At 41.7% G+C, this 15,835-nt stretch overlaps 1 protein-coding gene across 1 annotated transcript in view; it reads left to right on the forward strand.

Annotated features, from left to right (window-relative positions):
- Positions 1-13,750, forward strand: part of PAPSS2 (3'-phosphoadenosine 5'-phosphosulfate synthase 2) — an 85,364-nt gene extending 71,614 nt beyond the window's left edge. Inside the window, exons 8-12 of the mRNA XM_063102296.1 lie at positions 1,635-1,840; positions 9,097-9,232; positions 9,808-10,076; positions 11,117-11,346; positions 11,942-13,750. Of these exons, the coding sequence (XP_062958366.1) occupies positions 1,635-1,840; positions 9,097-9,232; positions 9,808-10,076; positions 11,117-11,346; positions 11,942-12,083 (983 nt within the window). The 3' untranslated portion in view covers positions 12,084-13,750. The remainder of the gene's footprint in view (positions 1-1,634; positions 1,841-9,096; positions 9,233-9,807; positions 10,077-11,116; positions 11,347-11,941) is intronic.
- Positions 13,751-15,835: the final 2,085 nt, after the last annotated feature.

The raw sequence follows: 15,835 nt of genomic DNA on the forward strand, positions 1-15,835 counted from the left end.
ATTCATTTTAAGAAATTGGCTCATGTGACTGTGGAGGCTGGCAAGTCCAAAATCTGCACGGTAGGATGGTAGGCTGGAGACCCAGAGAAGAATTGCAGTTTGAGTCCAAAGGCTTGCTGTCCGTGGGCAGAATTCCTCCTTCTTTCAGGCAGATCGGTCTTCTATTTATGTCTTTAACTGATTGGATGTGGCCCACCCACATTATGGAGTGTAACCTGCTTTACTCAAAATCTACCAATTTAAATATTAATCCCATCTAAAAAATACCTCCACAGAAGCATCTAGAATAGTGTTTGAACAAATAACTGGGTACCATGGCCTAGCCAAGGTGACACATAAAATTAACCATCACAGTTTCTATGTTTGTTTTTTAGTATTTTAATAGTTTCCTTGTCTCTTTCTTTTTCAGTCAAGCAGTCATTTGACATTTCTTGCTGCTGAAGACGTAACTTCTCTGTACACTTCATTCCATTCCACACTTTCTAATTCATTGTGTTGTACACTGAGAAATCAGAACACCTAGTTTATTTAAATTATTTTTAAAGTAAGAGACAGCATAAAGGTGAGAGAGGCTCACTTTCCAAAGAAAGTGCACGAGCATTAGTAAAGGACTTAATGTCATTTTCACTCATACATGTTTTTTGATTGATGGTTCTCAATTGTGGTTGAGCTAGCAAGATCTGTGATTCCCAGATAAGTGAGGTTACCAGTCCCTTTAAAAATATCTAGAGGTGATGCTGTGTCTGGATCACAGTGAAAAACATCAGGAGGATTGTTTGTTTTGGGTCCTGTTGATTAATGTTAATTGTCTGATTTTTTTTTTTTCTTTCTTTTAAATTCTGTGTGTTAGGGCCGGCCCGTGGCTCACTCGGGAGAGTGTGGTGTTGATAATACCAAGGCCACGGGTTTGGATCCTATATAGGGATGGCCGGTTCACTCACTGGCTGAGTGTGGTGCTGACAACACCAAGACAAGGGTTAAGATCCCCTTACCGGTCATCTTTTAAAAAAATAAAAATAAAAAATAAAATAAATTCTGTGTGTTCAGTGTACAGATAGAGCCTAAACAGATAATAAAATAAGAGACCTGCCCAACCTTGTTACAAGATTCATTTCCAGGAAAGACTAGAGGCTTTTGTTTTGTTTTGCTAACCTTTATTTTTATTTATTTATTTTTTTGGTAGCTAGCCAGAACCTTGACCTTGGTGTTACAACCCTGCACTCTAACCAACTGAGCTAATCGGCCAGCAAGCAAACTTTATTTTTGTTCAATCGTGTTTTTAAAGACTTTAAACTCCCTAGTGCATGGAGGTCAGGACCAGGCTTTAAAAAGAGAACCCAGAAGGGAGACGTCCCTTCTTCGTCCCCAAAGTGAGATCACTTACTGAGGACACCTCTGTGATTTGAAACTCAGCCCACTTTTTCCATATGCTCCAGCTCCCGCTCTCAGAAGCTGCTCAAGGACTTCTCATAGACTCTAGAGAAACAGTGCAGCTGACTCAAACCATGTTGGATTTGGGTCTTAATGCCCTTTGAAGGAAATGTTTGGAAGGGGCGTTGTGCACATTTGAGTCATCCTTAAAGGCCTACACACCTTATATCTGGTATTCATGTGTCACATGGCTCTTTCCACAGATGGAGTAATCAACATGAGCATTCCCATCGTACTGCCTGTCTCTGCAGACGATAAGACACGGCTGGAAGGGTGCAGCAAGTTTGTCCTGGCACACGGTGGGCGAAGGGTGGCTCTCTTACAAGACCCTGAGTTCTATGAACATAGAAAAGAGGAGCGTTGTTCCCATGTGTGGGGCACAACGTGTGTCAAACACCCCTACATCAAAGTAAGTTGCAATACTTTTGGAAGGACTTTCTTGATCTATTTCAACTTAGGACAAAAATGATTGTTTAAAATTCCTTCACAAAGGACGTAGAAAAACGGGTTAAATGGAAGAATGCATTTCTGAGGTAGTTTTTGAAGACTGTGCCCTGAGAGATCTTTCTGGTGGAGGGCTGATCTCAGTGAGCTCTGGAGGCTTCGGATCCTGTGATGGCTTGCATCCTCAGCTAAATGGGATCCAGCAGATAATTTAGTCTGGCATCATGAGCAGAGGACCAAAGTCATAGCTGTGGCTATGCACAAAGCCACAGCCAGAGCTTGCAGCTCTGTCCATTTTGAAGGAAAATGAATATCTTCATACACAATGGCCCAACCAACCACTGGAAAGAGAATTCAGAGTTCATGCTCTATGGCCAGTGAGAGGGTCAGTGACATCTTTTCAGTAAACAAAAATCAGCACAGATAGTAGCAGAGTTTACAGAGGGAAAATGCCACATTTTTGTCAGTGGATATTTTTAAGATTGAAAAATGTGTTTGTTTAATTAAGATCTTTAGGGTCTATCCTGTCTAAAGGCAAAATAGACTAAAACTCTTCAGATTCCTTCACAGCTTCTAATTGCTGTTGGTGATGGGGTGGGAGTGGGAGAGCATAATGGAATTGTTGGCTGTGGTTTATTTCCCATAGAGAAAAATATGTGAAATTGAATGCAAAAACCATCCCCCATCCAAGATAAGAATGTTAGGGCAGAAATGAAAAAAGAGATATATTAATAATTTGACTTCTGAATCCCCCAGCTGAGTAACTAACTTTCAGCAAGTTTCCAGGAAAAGAGAGCAATTTGAGTCCCAGGAGACTCAGAAAAGCTGACTGGACAAGGCCTGTCCTCTTTCCAGGCCTCATTTCCTCCATTTACAAAAGGAGGGGGCTAGACTCAAAATCTCTTCCAGCCCCATGACTTTGCGATGTTATGGGTGTTTGGTTTGTTTACTTTTCAGTTGTGAAATTTTCCTAGATAGGAAGAGTCTTTTCAAGGCCGCTGTTGGTGACCCTCAGGGGCCCTCTTTATCAGAACACAATAGGTCACTGGTCAAGCAAAACAGCTTTTTCATTTACTGGACACAACTATCTACCCTGCGGATAAGCACCTTTAATCTTAACACACATCCAGATCAAAGTCATCTGAACACTTTTCCTCAAAGAGGAATATTGTTTTCTGGGTCTTAACTATGTCTCTGATGATTTCTTTCCATACTGTAATCATATAGGCTTGGGATTTTATCTTCACTCAGTAACTGAAAGAATACCAGCCTTTCGTTATGCCAGCTCAGATATTTCTACCCTTTGGGTCTAACTCCACATCCACATGACTAGCACTTCAAAAGAAAAACCTGAAGAAGCTCTTCAGTGATCATTTCTTTTCATCTTGTCTTGCAATGTATGTTGGAAATTGGAGCTTAGGATTTCAGAATTTCTCAGAAGCCAGGGACAGTGGTGGCAGACTGTGGCTTTGACACTGTCGTCAGTGACTCTGTACGATTAGGTCATTAGAGGGAGTCTGTAAACATTCTCAGGGAACTAATGGTGAGAAATGGGCCATGGATAACCAGAGAGAGAATGCACTCACCCTGTAGACACCACACGTGAGCTGCGGAAGCTGCATTTGCCAGACACACACATGAGAGTTTTATTGGGAAAAGAACTCTTCGTTGTGTTTTTTTTTTCAGCATCCTCAAACTCACCGTAATACTTTAACATAGTTTTTTAGAACTCCAAACCTTCTGAAAGTACTTACTTCCAAAAATAATCATGGGCCTTCTTGTATCTCCCTGTGGCACTGGGAGTGATAATATGTGTTGTGGAAAATGGTCGGGGTCCCCCAGGTCATGGTCTGCTCCTCTCGCAGTGCTCCCCACTCGAGTCACCCTGACCTTCCACTCAAGGTATCCAACCCTCTCTTTTGAGTCACTAAGTGTAGAATCATGGGACATGATCCCGGATGAAATCATGAGGAGGAGCAGGCGAAACTCATAAAAATAGAGTTTGGAGGAGCCCTGTTGCCTTTCATCCATGGCTCTCAAAGCTTTTCCAAGCAGTAATTATGTCTCACAATGCTCTTATGAAGTGGCTAAGAATCATTACTCCCATTTTACAGATTTAGAAACCCAGAAAACAGAATATGACTTCCCCACGAAGGACAGGAATGAGAGATTTTATATCCTTCGGCTTCACAATGAAGACCATGTGGTCAGTTAGATGAACAGAATCACCAGGGGAGCTTTAAAAATGACCCATGACTGCATCCCACCCTCACAGATTCTGATTTATTTGGCTTGGGGTCAGGTCTGGTCACTGGGGATTTCACAGTTCCTTGTGATTCTAATGTGCTCGAAGGTTGAGAACCACTTAGGTAATCTTTGGAGCTGTCTCCCGTATGGCTCCACCTGGATCTGTCCTGAGAATGCGCAACCTCTCCCCAAACCCATTGCCCCTCCTGTGTCGCCTGTCTCAGTGACAGCTCCACCCTCCAAATGATGGCCTGTGAGCAAAGCCTGGGTGCCATTCTTGCTTTCTCCTCCCCTTGTTCATTCCATCACTGAGTCCCGACAACTCTGCCCCCAGGTGCTACTTGACTTTGCTCCTCTTCTGTTCCACCTGGGCCAGGACATTTCCTTTCTCCCCTGTCTCCTGCCTTCCTCCCCTCTAATCCTTTCTCCATTCTTCAGCTGGAGTGAACTGCCCAATCTTTCTTTGGAAACCCCTTTGAAAGATATGATTCACCTCTTAGCCTCTCACCACCACCACCCAACACATTCTCTCCTCCAGTCATTCTGGAGCTGGCCAGCAAATCATGCTCTTATTTCCATCCCTGCCTCCTCACTTCATTTCCTCCTTTACGAAGTCAGCCCTGACTCCCAAGACCCATGAGCATGACTGGGAGCCTCTTCTTCGCCCTCCCACGGCAATTCGTACTTGTCCTGTCCACACCTGTGACAGGTAATGCTGAAGGTAATGCTGCAATACAGCACGGGGGCTGCTGAGGAGAGGCGGGGGGTGCAGTGGGAAGAAGAGCCTGGTTTGCAGGAGTCCTAGATTTGGGTCCTGGCTTTGGTAAGACATCTGTGGGCACTTGAACTCTGCCGCTTCTCTTTTGTAAAGCTGCCCTCGCATCTGAAAATGAGGACATTCAATCCACATGATCTCCAGGTTGCTTAAAACCCCAGCTTCCGTGACTGTGATAGATGTCACCGAAATGAGCACATATTCTCCTCTTGCATCACGTTAGTGTTTCTTCTCGATTCCGTTCTCCGTACCCTTGCATCATTACCTTATTTTCCTGACCCCGCTGTTTCTTTCCTTCCTTCTGGGTTCTTTTCCTTCTTTTCCTTTCTTCACTTTGCCCTGCACCTGCCCACCCTCTGCTGCTCCTCTCCTTCCCATTGGCGCATTCCCTCATCTTCTCCAGATTGTTTCCTCTGAGTCTTCTCCTTCTTGCTCTCTTCGAGCCTATTCACTGTAGCTTTCTCAGTCTTTACCCTCGTGTTTGAGTTCTTCCTCTCCTCCTTTTTGCATTCTAATTGTCTGTGATTCCAAGTCCAATTCTCCTTTCACTACTTCCTAGACCCCCTAGGCCTGCTCCTCATTCCTCTTGATGGGTCCAGTTCTACAGCCCCCCCAGCTGCGGCTCGTCTCCTGCCTTTGGCAGGAGGCTTGGAAGGGGGTGGGGACCTCTAGGCCACAAAGCCTTGGGAAATTAGACAGAGCCACTGGACCTTCCTTCCTGATAGCTAGACACAGTTCTGGGGACAGTTGGACCACCTTGACCACGTTGCGAGAGATACCCTTTGTCCCTCCCCATCCCAGAAATGCCAAAAGCATAGTTTCAGCATTGCTCTTCAAACAGACATGTGTTTAGGCTGGGTGGTGCACGAAGTTGTTCAAGGCTGGCGTCACCTATGGATAGAGCAATAGAGGGTTGGCCCCTAGCGTCCAGAATGAGTTACTGCACCCCCAGGGACTGGGGTCTTCACTTTCAAAATAGTGTCAGTAGCCTAAGCAATGAGGAGGAAGTATATGTATAGGTATTTGAAAATATTCTTGTTCAATGATTTTCCCAAGCACAGAGTTTAGAAAGGGAGCCGAAACACAACCAAACCCATTGCACAACCACCCTCTCTCCACTCCAGGATTTCTCAATCTCTGCAACACATTTTGAGTTTGGTAATTTTTTGTTGCGGGGGCTGTTCTGTGAAATGTAGGATATTTAGTAGCATCCCTGGCCTCTACCCACTAGATGCCACTCCTCTCCCATTCCAGTCATGGCAATCGAAATTGACTTCAGATACTGACAGATGTCACCGAGAGGCAAAATCACCCTCTGTAGAGAACCACTGCTCTATCCCAATCCCCCATTCCCCGAACCCCTCTGGAATGCAGGTCATTGTAAACCCCAATATCTGGCCAAGACAGGGAATGTGAACCAGGGGTATGCATCACCACCTGTCTTCCTATGAGGTGTTTTAAATCAATCAGCTTTCTCTCACCCACTCTTGCCTTCTTTTCTGCTAACATTTCAGGTAGCCACCTTGTCCTAAGACAATGGCAAAAAGCAGTTAGGGGATTTAATTAAGGAAGGGTTGCAAAACCATTACATATTTGACTGAGGAATGAGACTTTCTGTAATGTTTGTCTCAATGACTCAGGAGAGACAATCGCTCTGTAATTAATTATACTCCAATATCAGAGGGAACGTAGTTAAATTCATGGAAAAAACAAAGGTTGTCATGTTTTTGTTTTTTATTCTTTTGCTCTTTCTTCACACCTGGCTCACCCCTAACTTTTGTTGGGCCCAGAGCAAGAATACAAATGGGGACCCATATACCACATTTAAAAGTTACTTATCTAACTAACATACTGCTAAATAAAATCTGTTCTATTCTTCTACTTTGACAGCTGTGTCTTGATAACGCCTTGAAAGCCAGGTTCAAATTTAGACTTCTCAGTTCTGCACCGGAATGTGATAGCATGTATGCCTGGCCTACTCCGGTGCCATGAGGGCCCTCTGGGTCTATTGAGTCCTTTAGGATGCATGTTCCAGTTCTACGCACACCCTCTGCAGACTCCCGTCGCCTGGCCATCCCTCAGAACTAGGGCTGCTCTGACTGTGTGGTCCACCTGGGAATACAGGTTGGAAGATGAAGCTCTCCCAGGCCCTAGCAGCCAGCTCAGGGTTGACTGGCATGGAATTCCTGAGTCCTGGGTACCAGGATTATGGTCTAAAAAGGAGATGACGACTCCGGTGGGCCTTCCCACCAAGGTCTCCTTGGCCGGATGAGAAGGCCACAATCAAAGGGGGCCAGAGTTGGGCCATCTAAAGTGAAGATGTTTATGAAAATGGCTCTTCTAAAGGTCTCCATGCTCTCTTCACACCCGCCCTTTCCTAAAGTCACTTTTCCAGTTGAGACTGGGTATAGAAACATAAAAGTATTGATAGTGATCTCAGTGAGTAAAAAAAATGTCTTTTTTTAAAAAAATGTGGTAAAAAATACATAAAATTTACCATCTGAACCGTTCGTGAGTATACAGCTTAGTGTCAAGTATATTCACATTGCTGTGAGCCAGATCTCCAGAACTTCTTCATCTTGCTTGCAAAACTGAAACTATACCCGTTAAGCAGCTCCCTTTTCCCTCCTCCCCGCAGCACCTCATAACTACCACTCCACTCTGCCTCTATGAATGACTACTTTAAATATCGCATATAAGTGAAATTACACAGTATTTGCCTTCTTGTGACTGGCTTATTTCACTTAGCATAATGTTCTCAAGGCTCATCCATGTTGTGGCATGTGACAGGACTCCCTTCCTTTTAAAGGCTTTATGGTATTCCATTGTATGTATATACCACATTTTATTTATCCATTCATCCATCAACGGACATCTGGGTTGCTTTCACTTTTGTTATTGTGAATAGTGCTGCTATAAACATGGGTGTGCAGATATCTCTTCAAGCCACTTTTTTTTTTTCATGGAGCACCATTTTTACTTTAAAGAATGATGAACTGTGGTTATTCAGACTTGGGTGTTTGGCAGATATTTTTTGAAATGAGAAAAGTGAACCTGTCACTTCGAGAAAAACAACTGACAATTAGTTGCCAATGGTAAACCTTGAGGTTTCAAGCAAAAACAATTCGGAAAATTTTTATTCACCACCTTCATCTGGGCAGCTTCCCAATACTTAGAAAACTTTCTGATGAGACTAGTAGTGATATTAGCAAATGTATGTGTGTTTTTAAGAATCCTAAAATGAGGGGGAGGAGGGGGGATTAGGAAGAAAAACAAAATCCTAAAATGAATATGTCAACATTTGGAAGACTTACAAACTCAGTGAACCTGTATTTTTTAATATATATTACAAAATCATTCATGGGTAAAAGATTTGTTCAAAGCACAATGGATTTTTAATGTAACAGTATGAAAAGTGCATTGATATGTTTCAGATTACAAAGTTCAACTCACCTTTAAGAAACTAGCACTTGTTGAGTTTTAATGTAGTATCAAAGAATATCCACGGTTATATAAAAAGACTATTCAAATCTTCCCTTTCCAACTAACTACTCGTAGTTGGATTTTCATTATATACTTCAGCCAAAACAAAACCACAGATTAAATGCAGAACTAGATATGAGAATCCAGCTGTCTTCTATTAAATCAGACATTAAAGTCCAAAGACATTTGCAAATACGTAAAACAATGCCATACTTCCTAATTTTTTGAGGGCAGGGGATATTTATTTTTCACTAATAAAAGATTATGTTAACATGTAATAGGTTTATTAATGTTATAAATAAATGAATAATTTGTAAAAAAATTTTATTTCTACTTTTTTTTTTACAGCTGGCTGCTATAGGGATCAAACCCTGGACCTTGGTGTTAGCAGCACCATGCTTTAACCAACTGAGCTAACCAGCCAGCCCCTAATAAATATTTTTAAAGTTTCTTTGTTTTAATATCTAATATGTAAATAATGGTAGATATAACCCATATAAACAAAAGCTCTTGGGGGGGTCTTCAATAATTTTTAAGAGCATAAAGGAGTTAAGTGACAAAAAAGTTTGAGAAATATTGTGCTAGAAATGCTGAAGAACTGAAGGCAGTTCTTCAACAGTAAGTAACTCAAGATTGGTCCAGAAGAAAGAAAAGATCTTTCAGATAACATAGAAATCAATATTAATCATCACTACCTTTAATAATGTTTTTTCTAGATGGTGATGGAAAGTGGGGATTGGCTGGTTGGTGGGGACCTTCAGGTGCTGGAGAGAATAAGGTGGAACGATGGTCTGGACCAATACCGCCTGACACCTCTGGAGCTCACACAGAAATGTAAAGAAATGAATGCTGGTATGTAGGTTGAGTCTATTGCATTTGTTAATACTTCTTACCACCATGTAATTAAAGAATTAAGGATATTAGGAATCAGCATTTTTTATAGTTTAAAAAACCTGAAAACAGCTTCTATTGGTATGTCAATGAAGTTTTGAAGATTTCTTTAAAGGTGAAATATTTTTTTTATCTGTAGATTGTAGCCCCAGAAAAAATTCCTCATGATTATTCACCCGCTTGGGGAAGTGAGACCGGAGCAGGGTCCAAGAGGACTGATTAACACTGGCTGGCCCTGCCTGAGCCTTGGTTTGCAGGAAAGGTCCTGGCAAAAAATGTTTTCATTCCTGAGTCAGGCTTTCCCTTTATGGCTTCCTGCCTCTGCATCCTGTCCCTGTCTGAGCAATCTGGCATTGGTTAGTGCTGCTGGATTTACACCCTTGATGATGCAGGTGTATTCTCCAGCTGATTATCAAAAGCAAGTGCATTTAATGAATGCACTGAACAATACACATAGCTGCGTCTTTTATTCCTGTTCTTGTGGACAAGCAGCACTGCGTTTCTTTGACGTTGACTTTCCTACTTTCCCTTCCCAGATGCGGTGTTTGCATTCCAGTTGCGCAATCCTGTCCACAATGGCCATGCTCTGTTGATGCAGGACACACGCCGCCGCCTCCTGGAGAGGGGCTACAAGCACCCAGTGCTCCTGCTACACCCTCTGGGTGGCTGGACCAAGGATGATGATGTGCCTCTGGACTGGCGGATGAAGCAGCATAGAGCTGTGCTTGAGGAAGGAGTCCTGGATCCCAAGTCAACCATTGTTGCCATCTTTCCATCTCCCATGTTATATGCTGGCCCCACGGAGGTAAGCAATTCCGTGAGCTGGACTGTGGGACTCAGGAGTGCAGGTTCAAACTTACTCAGAAGAGTATATGAGGCTCTTTCTTCATTGTGAGCAGACTCTGGAATCTCGTGGTGTCTCTTCTTTATCCAACTTAATTATGTTTCCATTTAGTATTTGTAAAAATGCTGGAAACATCAAATCAAACCTATTATATACAGCCTTTGAGAATATGGAGGCTGGCATGTGAATGAGGTGGATAATGAAGCTTAACTGGGTTACAGGGCAAGGTGTATCTAACCTAATATTCAATTTCAGAAGTTCCAGTTACTCTAAGTGATTCACCATGCCCTGTGAGCATCATTAGAAGGGAGAAGACGTCTTTAAAAGAGAAATGTCTCCCTTTTATCATAACACAGTGAGCCTATCAAACAGATTTTCTTTGTCCCATTGTACCACCAGGGTAATGAATTTGAATGAGTTTGTGGGAAGTGTGATGAACTGAAAGGGTCGCAGCCCTTTGGTATGCCTCAAACTGAGTTTAATAAATTAATTCCCTTCTATCAGATCAAAGTTCTAGGTCCCTGCTCTGCTCTCCATTCTTTGTATTTCTGAGCTTTAAAGAGGGCAAGTGTTGTGTTAAACTGGAAACAATGTTTGTATTTAAAGGTAATGAGCTCATTATTGGCAGTCAGATGTAGGAGTTTGTAAATTCCTTTAAACTATGATTTATTCTGAACAGGAAGGGACTGGAAAGTAAATTCACATAGCTGTGTAGAACAGTAAGATCTGAGTGTTCCTGGTCTGCTAGCTGGTTTAGAGATGAAGAAATAGAACCTCGAGTTCTAAGAGGCAGGATTTGTTATCTTTAAAGTTCTTCTACCCTATATAACCAAACATGAAAGGAAGAGCACGGTGTCTTAGAACCTCACTAACTTTCTTACAACTTTTGGTTGACCCAAATCACTGAATTACTTTTAAAGCAGAATAAAGGTGTCTCCGTAAATGGAGACTCATAGAGTTGGCTTGTATGACCATTATGTTTCTTATGTGTCATTTCCTAGGTTCAGTGGCACTGCAGGTCCCGGATGATTGCGGGGGCCAATTTCTACATTGTGGGCAGGGACCCTGCAGGAATGCCCCACCCTGAGACCAAGAAGGACCTCTATGAACCCACTCATGGGGGCAAGGTCTTGAGCATGGCCCCTGGTCTCACCTCTGTGGAAATCATTCCATTCCGAGTGGCTGCCTACAACAAAGCCAAAAAAGCCATGGATTTCTACGATCCAGCAAGGTATGTTTTCAAAGGAAAATTCTTTAATCAACATATGCACAACTGGAATGATAAGGCAAAACTTTGGCTCTTTGGAAAACTCTCCAGTGCATTTCTGCATGCTCCCAATTGGTATGAGAATCCCTTGAGAGTCAAAACCTGGTTTTACCCATTTTGTGTCCCCTAGAGTTGTAGCACAGACCTTTGCATATAGTAGATGGTCCATAAATATTTCTCTCAACATGCATGCCTTGAGCATGCACCAAGTGCCTGCACATTAAGTGAAAGGAAGTAGAGTGGAAAAAGATTTCAATGAGTATTTATGATGCATTCACTCCCCATGCTGAGAGCTCACAGAAGTAGACAGAGAAATAGAAGACAGTTTCCAGCCTCAAGACACTTCCCATGAACAGTCTAGGTGCACAGTGAATACTGAGTGGCTAGCTGCCATTATTACCCTTTTCTTCTGCAAGATTTAGTGAAGTGCTCACTTTCAAAGATGCAGCATTTTACAGAAAGAAGAAATGGGGGTCTAAGAATCCATAACCTATTCCAGCAGTCTTTAAAGCAGATGTTATTTACCTACGCTGAGTTCTTTGTTGCTACCCTGTGACAGGCACAATGAGTTTGACTTCATCTCAGGAACTCGTATGAGGAAGCTCGCCCGGGAAGGAGAAAATCCCCCAGATGGCTTCATGGCCCCCAAAGCTTGGAAAGTCCTGACAGATTATTACAAGTCTCTGGAGAAGAACAACTAAATGCCCTTTGGCTATGGAGTTTCTTTCTGAAGTGCTCTTTCATTACTTTTTCTATTTTTGTGACTAAATACTTTGTATCCAATTTCTTCTCAATGACTGATTTTAAAGTTAATATTTTATGAGCTAAAAATTGTGTCTATAAAGTCAACTTCAATATATATACATAGAATGAAAACTAAATCTTTATGTGAAAGCAATATTGTACATTTCAGAAAATTAGCTGTATGCCCTACTGCATCTGAGCAGGTAGGTCCCAGATTTTTTAAAGCTTTGACCATGTGTATAACTTGCCAAAAAGTGAGGCATATTTTTTAGCTTGTCTTGCCAACCTGTACTCTCCCAATGCCATATACCAGTAATAAAATACAGATGAACAGCCTCTTCTGTTCAACTGATCCCCCCCCCCCGCACCCAAAAAGTTTCTCACACTAAATAAGGTTTGGCTCACATTAAGATTTTTGCTAATATTTTACCTCGTGCCTGTTATACAGCCTTACTACCCAATATTTTGTGTTGAAAACCTGACTGGAGAAACCAAATGTGTGATAATGTGAATTTAATCTTAGAAATCTATGCAACCTACTTCTGCCATGAAAGTTATATAATCTAATAAGAAGAATAGCCTTAATGGCTTTCTGTGAATACTATAACTCCAGTTAAATAGCAATTTTGAAGTGTGGAGTGCTTGGATGAAAGGATTTGCACCAAGTGGTCAATTTGGCAATGTTGCGGAAAATTAATTTTTTCCCTTTTTGCTGTGGTCATTGTGTCCTACACAGAGGCTAGGCCTACCTGAATGCGCAGCAGCAGCTGCACCCAAAAATAATCCACACAATCAGACTAACAAGGTGCTAGAACTGGGAAAGACCACAGAAAACATTAAATTCAAACCTTTCATCTTACAGTTGAACAAACTGAGTCACTGCACATATACATGCTTCTTGAGCTGCTGAGCACTGAAACGAAAGCGCAAAACTGGCATTGTTAGGAAGGACTGGTGACACTGAATGAGTGCTCAGGCCACTTGACTCCCACTCTGGTGCTCTGTCTATACCACATAACACAGGAGCTGGATCTGATTCCCCTCAGCTGCTTAACAAACCTTCTTAAACAGAGGGTGCTGTTACAAAGCAGCCTTCTTGGATCCCAAAAGGTCCAGAGTTTTCTAAACTCTAACTGTTTGCTGTTGAAGGATCTCTTCCAAAGACTCAAGCTGTTTTGAGACATCCTCTCACGGCTTTATTTCCTGAGAGGTGATCTTTTGTACTCTATGCATAATTCACTGTTGCAAGGAATATATGAAAAAAATAACCTTTTATACAAAATAGGTCTCTCTGGAAGAGACCTAAACTGGAAAGAGAAAACTGTGATTTTTTTTTCATATTTTTTTTTTAAATGCTGATCTTAGCTAATTAAAGTTCTTTTGAGAATAAATTACACACAATGGTCACAGCAAATTTGTCTTTAATGGTGTGGTGCCTATACTCATTTAATCAGAGAGGTATTCACTACTAATTTTTTAAAAAAATAGCATATTTATTGAAAACCTGAGAAAAGATGTAGTGCCTTAACCAAATGTATTCTGTGATTTTAAAAAATATATTTAATACCGTTCTTCTGCTCTAGTACCACACTTAGTGCAAATGACTATTTCTATGTATAGCTGATGCTTGTTCTTATTTTAATAAATTTCTCAAAATGAAGGCTGAGTCTTTTCTGCCCTGTAACACTGGGAGTGGGTTAACTACATGACTGTTGAGGGCTTTGTGACTTTGTATAATTGGAGAGAGACAGCAGCAGCAATTCTCTTTAAGCCCATAATTAAGAGAGTTTGCCCTTGTTCATGTCATTTTCTAAATTGTGCTCTAGATGGGAATAACACATAGTCTCAGCCAAGGACTTAGTGATATCTTCAGTGGTTGCTGGGTTGCTCAGAGGCATCAGCCCAGAATTTCACTGCAGGAGGATCTGACCCCCCCCCCCACCCCGATCTGAGGACATGAAACTACCTTACTTGCTATCTTTTTCTCAAAGGTACAGATCTTGTCCTCAAAATGCCCTCAAGGAGTTTTACTTGCAGGGTTGGAAGCAGTTGGGGTTTTTTTCCTAGGCAATCCCCACACCTCCACTAACCTCAGCAGTTGCTACTTCTGTGTGCAGAAAGAAAGGAGACCTGTTTCTACCCATACTTTCAGTGGCCTTCAGGCCTGCAGTTTTGCTTTGTTCTTTTCTCCTTGAGTCTCTGTTTCCCTTCTATCCAAAAGACTTCCTGTGACTTTTTGGTACTGATCCTCACCCCAAATAAAACTGGTGTAATAGCCAACTCAAAGCTGTCATTTGTAGCTGCTCCTTCTTTCTCCCCAGGTCTCACTTGGTGGCTCCTAGTGCCAATAAGTAGGACAAATAGGGCAGGAAACGTGTGTGTAAATATGTGGAGATGTAAGTGTTGCTGAGGGAGTGTGCCAAACTGTTCAGGGCAGTGTGAAAAAATCCTGGAAAGGCATACGTAAATCATTTGTTCAGATAATGGCAGAAACCACCACCTGTGAAAGCAAACTGCTAGGCTACACAATCTCCCTTTCCTGGATTTTGCCAAGAAAATGGCAAAAGAGGGGCTGAAGTCTTCCACATGCACAAGGTGACTGGATTCCAGAATCCTGTCAGAATTGAATACAATTATTCATAATTCACAGAATTATGGAGAACCATAAACATCTGAACTGGTTACCCAAATCCCTCCCAGCTCAAATACCAAGATTAAAAGGCGACTGTATGGGTAGGTAGGGGTTGGGCTAAACCCAGTCACCTCAGCCTAATTAAAGCTACAGCCCAGATCCAGCATAACCAGACTCTAGGAAAAATAGGAATGAACAGCCCTTCACCTTGCCTATCAGAGGAAAGGGCTCGCACTCCCTGGAAATAAAACAAATAAAAAACAAGTGTTACACTTCAGTCTCCGCTGTTCTTTTACACCCACTATCTGGAACAAAATTTTTTAAAAATTACAAGTTAAAAAATCATCCATTTATGCAGAATTGGGCATTTCAAGTGTCACTCCATCAAATGGAAGTGGAACGTAAGTGGCTCGTCCACACGAACTGCATATGCATGTTGTTTATACTTCCAGCAGGCCCAATTGTTATAACAGTGCCCTCCATTTAGCATATATCTATGGCTTCCTGTGACCAGCTGGCAATTTGTCATTTTTTGTTTGTCGAGCACCCTTCCCACAATATAATTTCCTTTGAATGAATCAACTCTCTCCTTGAGCATTTAGTCTTGATGAGCTGATATACTTTGTCTCAAACCACTTTAGCCAAAGGAGGTCCTGGAAAGTCCTTCTCTCAAAGCTCCAAGTCTGTTAGGGGTGATTTTTGACCTGGTTTTGCACACTCACTGCCAGGACTCTGAATCTATAATGGGCAATTTAAACAGTTGGAGTTCATTTAATCCAATGCAGGAATAAAAGCAACATTATTCACCAATTTCTGCTAAAAAAACTTCTGGATATGAGGAGGGATACATCACCCCTTATTTTCAATCAATATGCTATGAGATTAAAATTAAATGATTACTGAAACTCACATTAAAACAGAATGATTAGATAGTAGAATCCTATGCTATAAAAGTGTGAAAGCTCCATAGCAAGATAAAAACAGTCCAAACACAAGTTTCATAAACCAGAAAAAAAAAAAACCCAGAAAATTTAAAATAACTGAAAAAAAACAAGAATTAAGTGAAGAAAAATCAAT

The sequence above is a fragment of the Cynocephalus volans genome, chromosome 7 (genome assembly GCF_027409185.1).
Source record: "Cynocephalus volans isolate mCynVol1 chromosome 7, mCynVol1.pri, whole genome shotgun sequence".
NCBI classification, from domain to species: domain Eukaryota; kingdom Metazoa; phylum Chordata; class Mammalia; order Dermoptera; family Cynocephalidae; genus Cynocephalus; species Cynocephalus volans.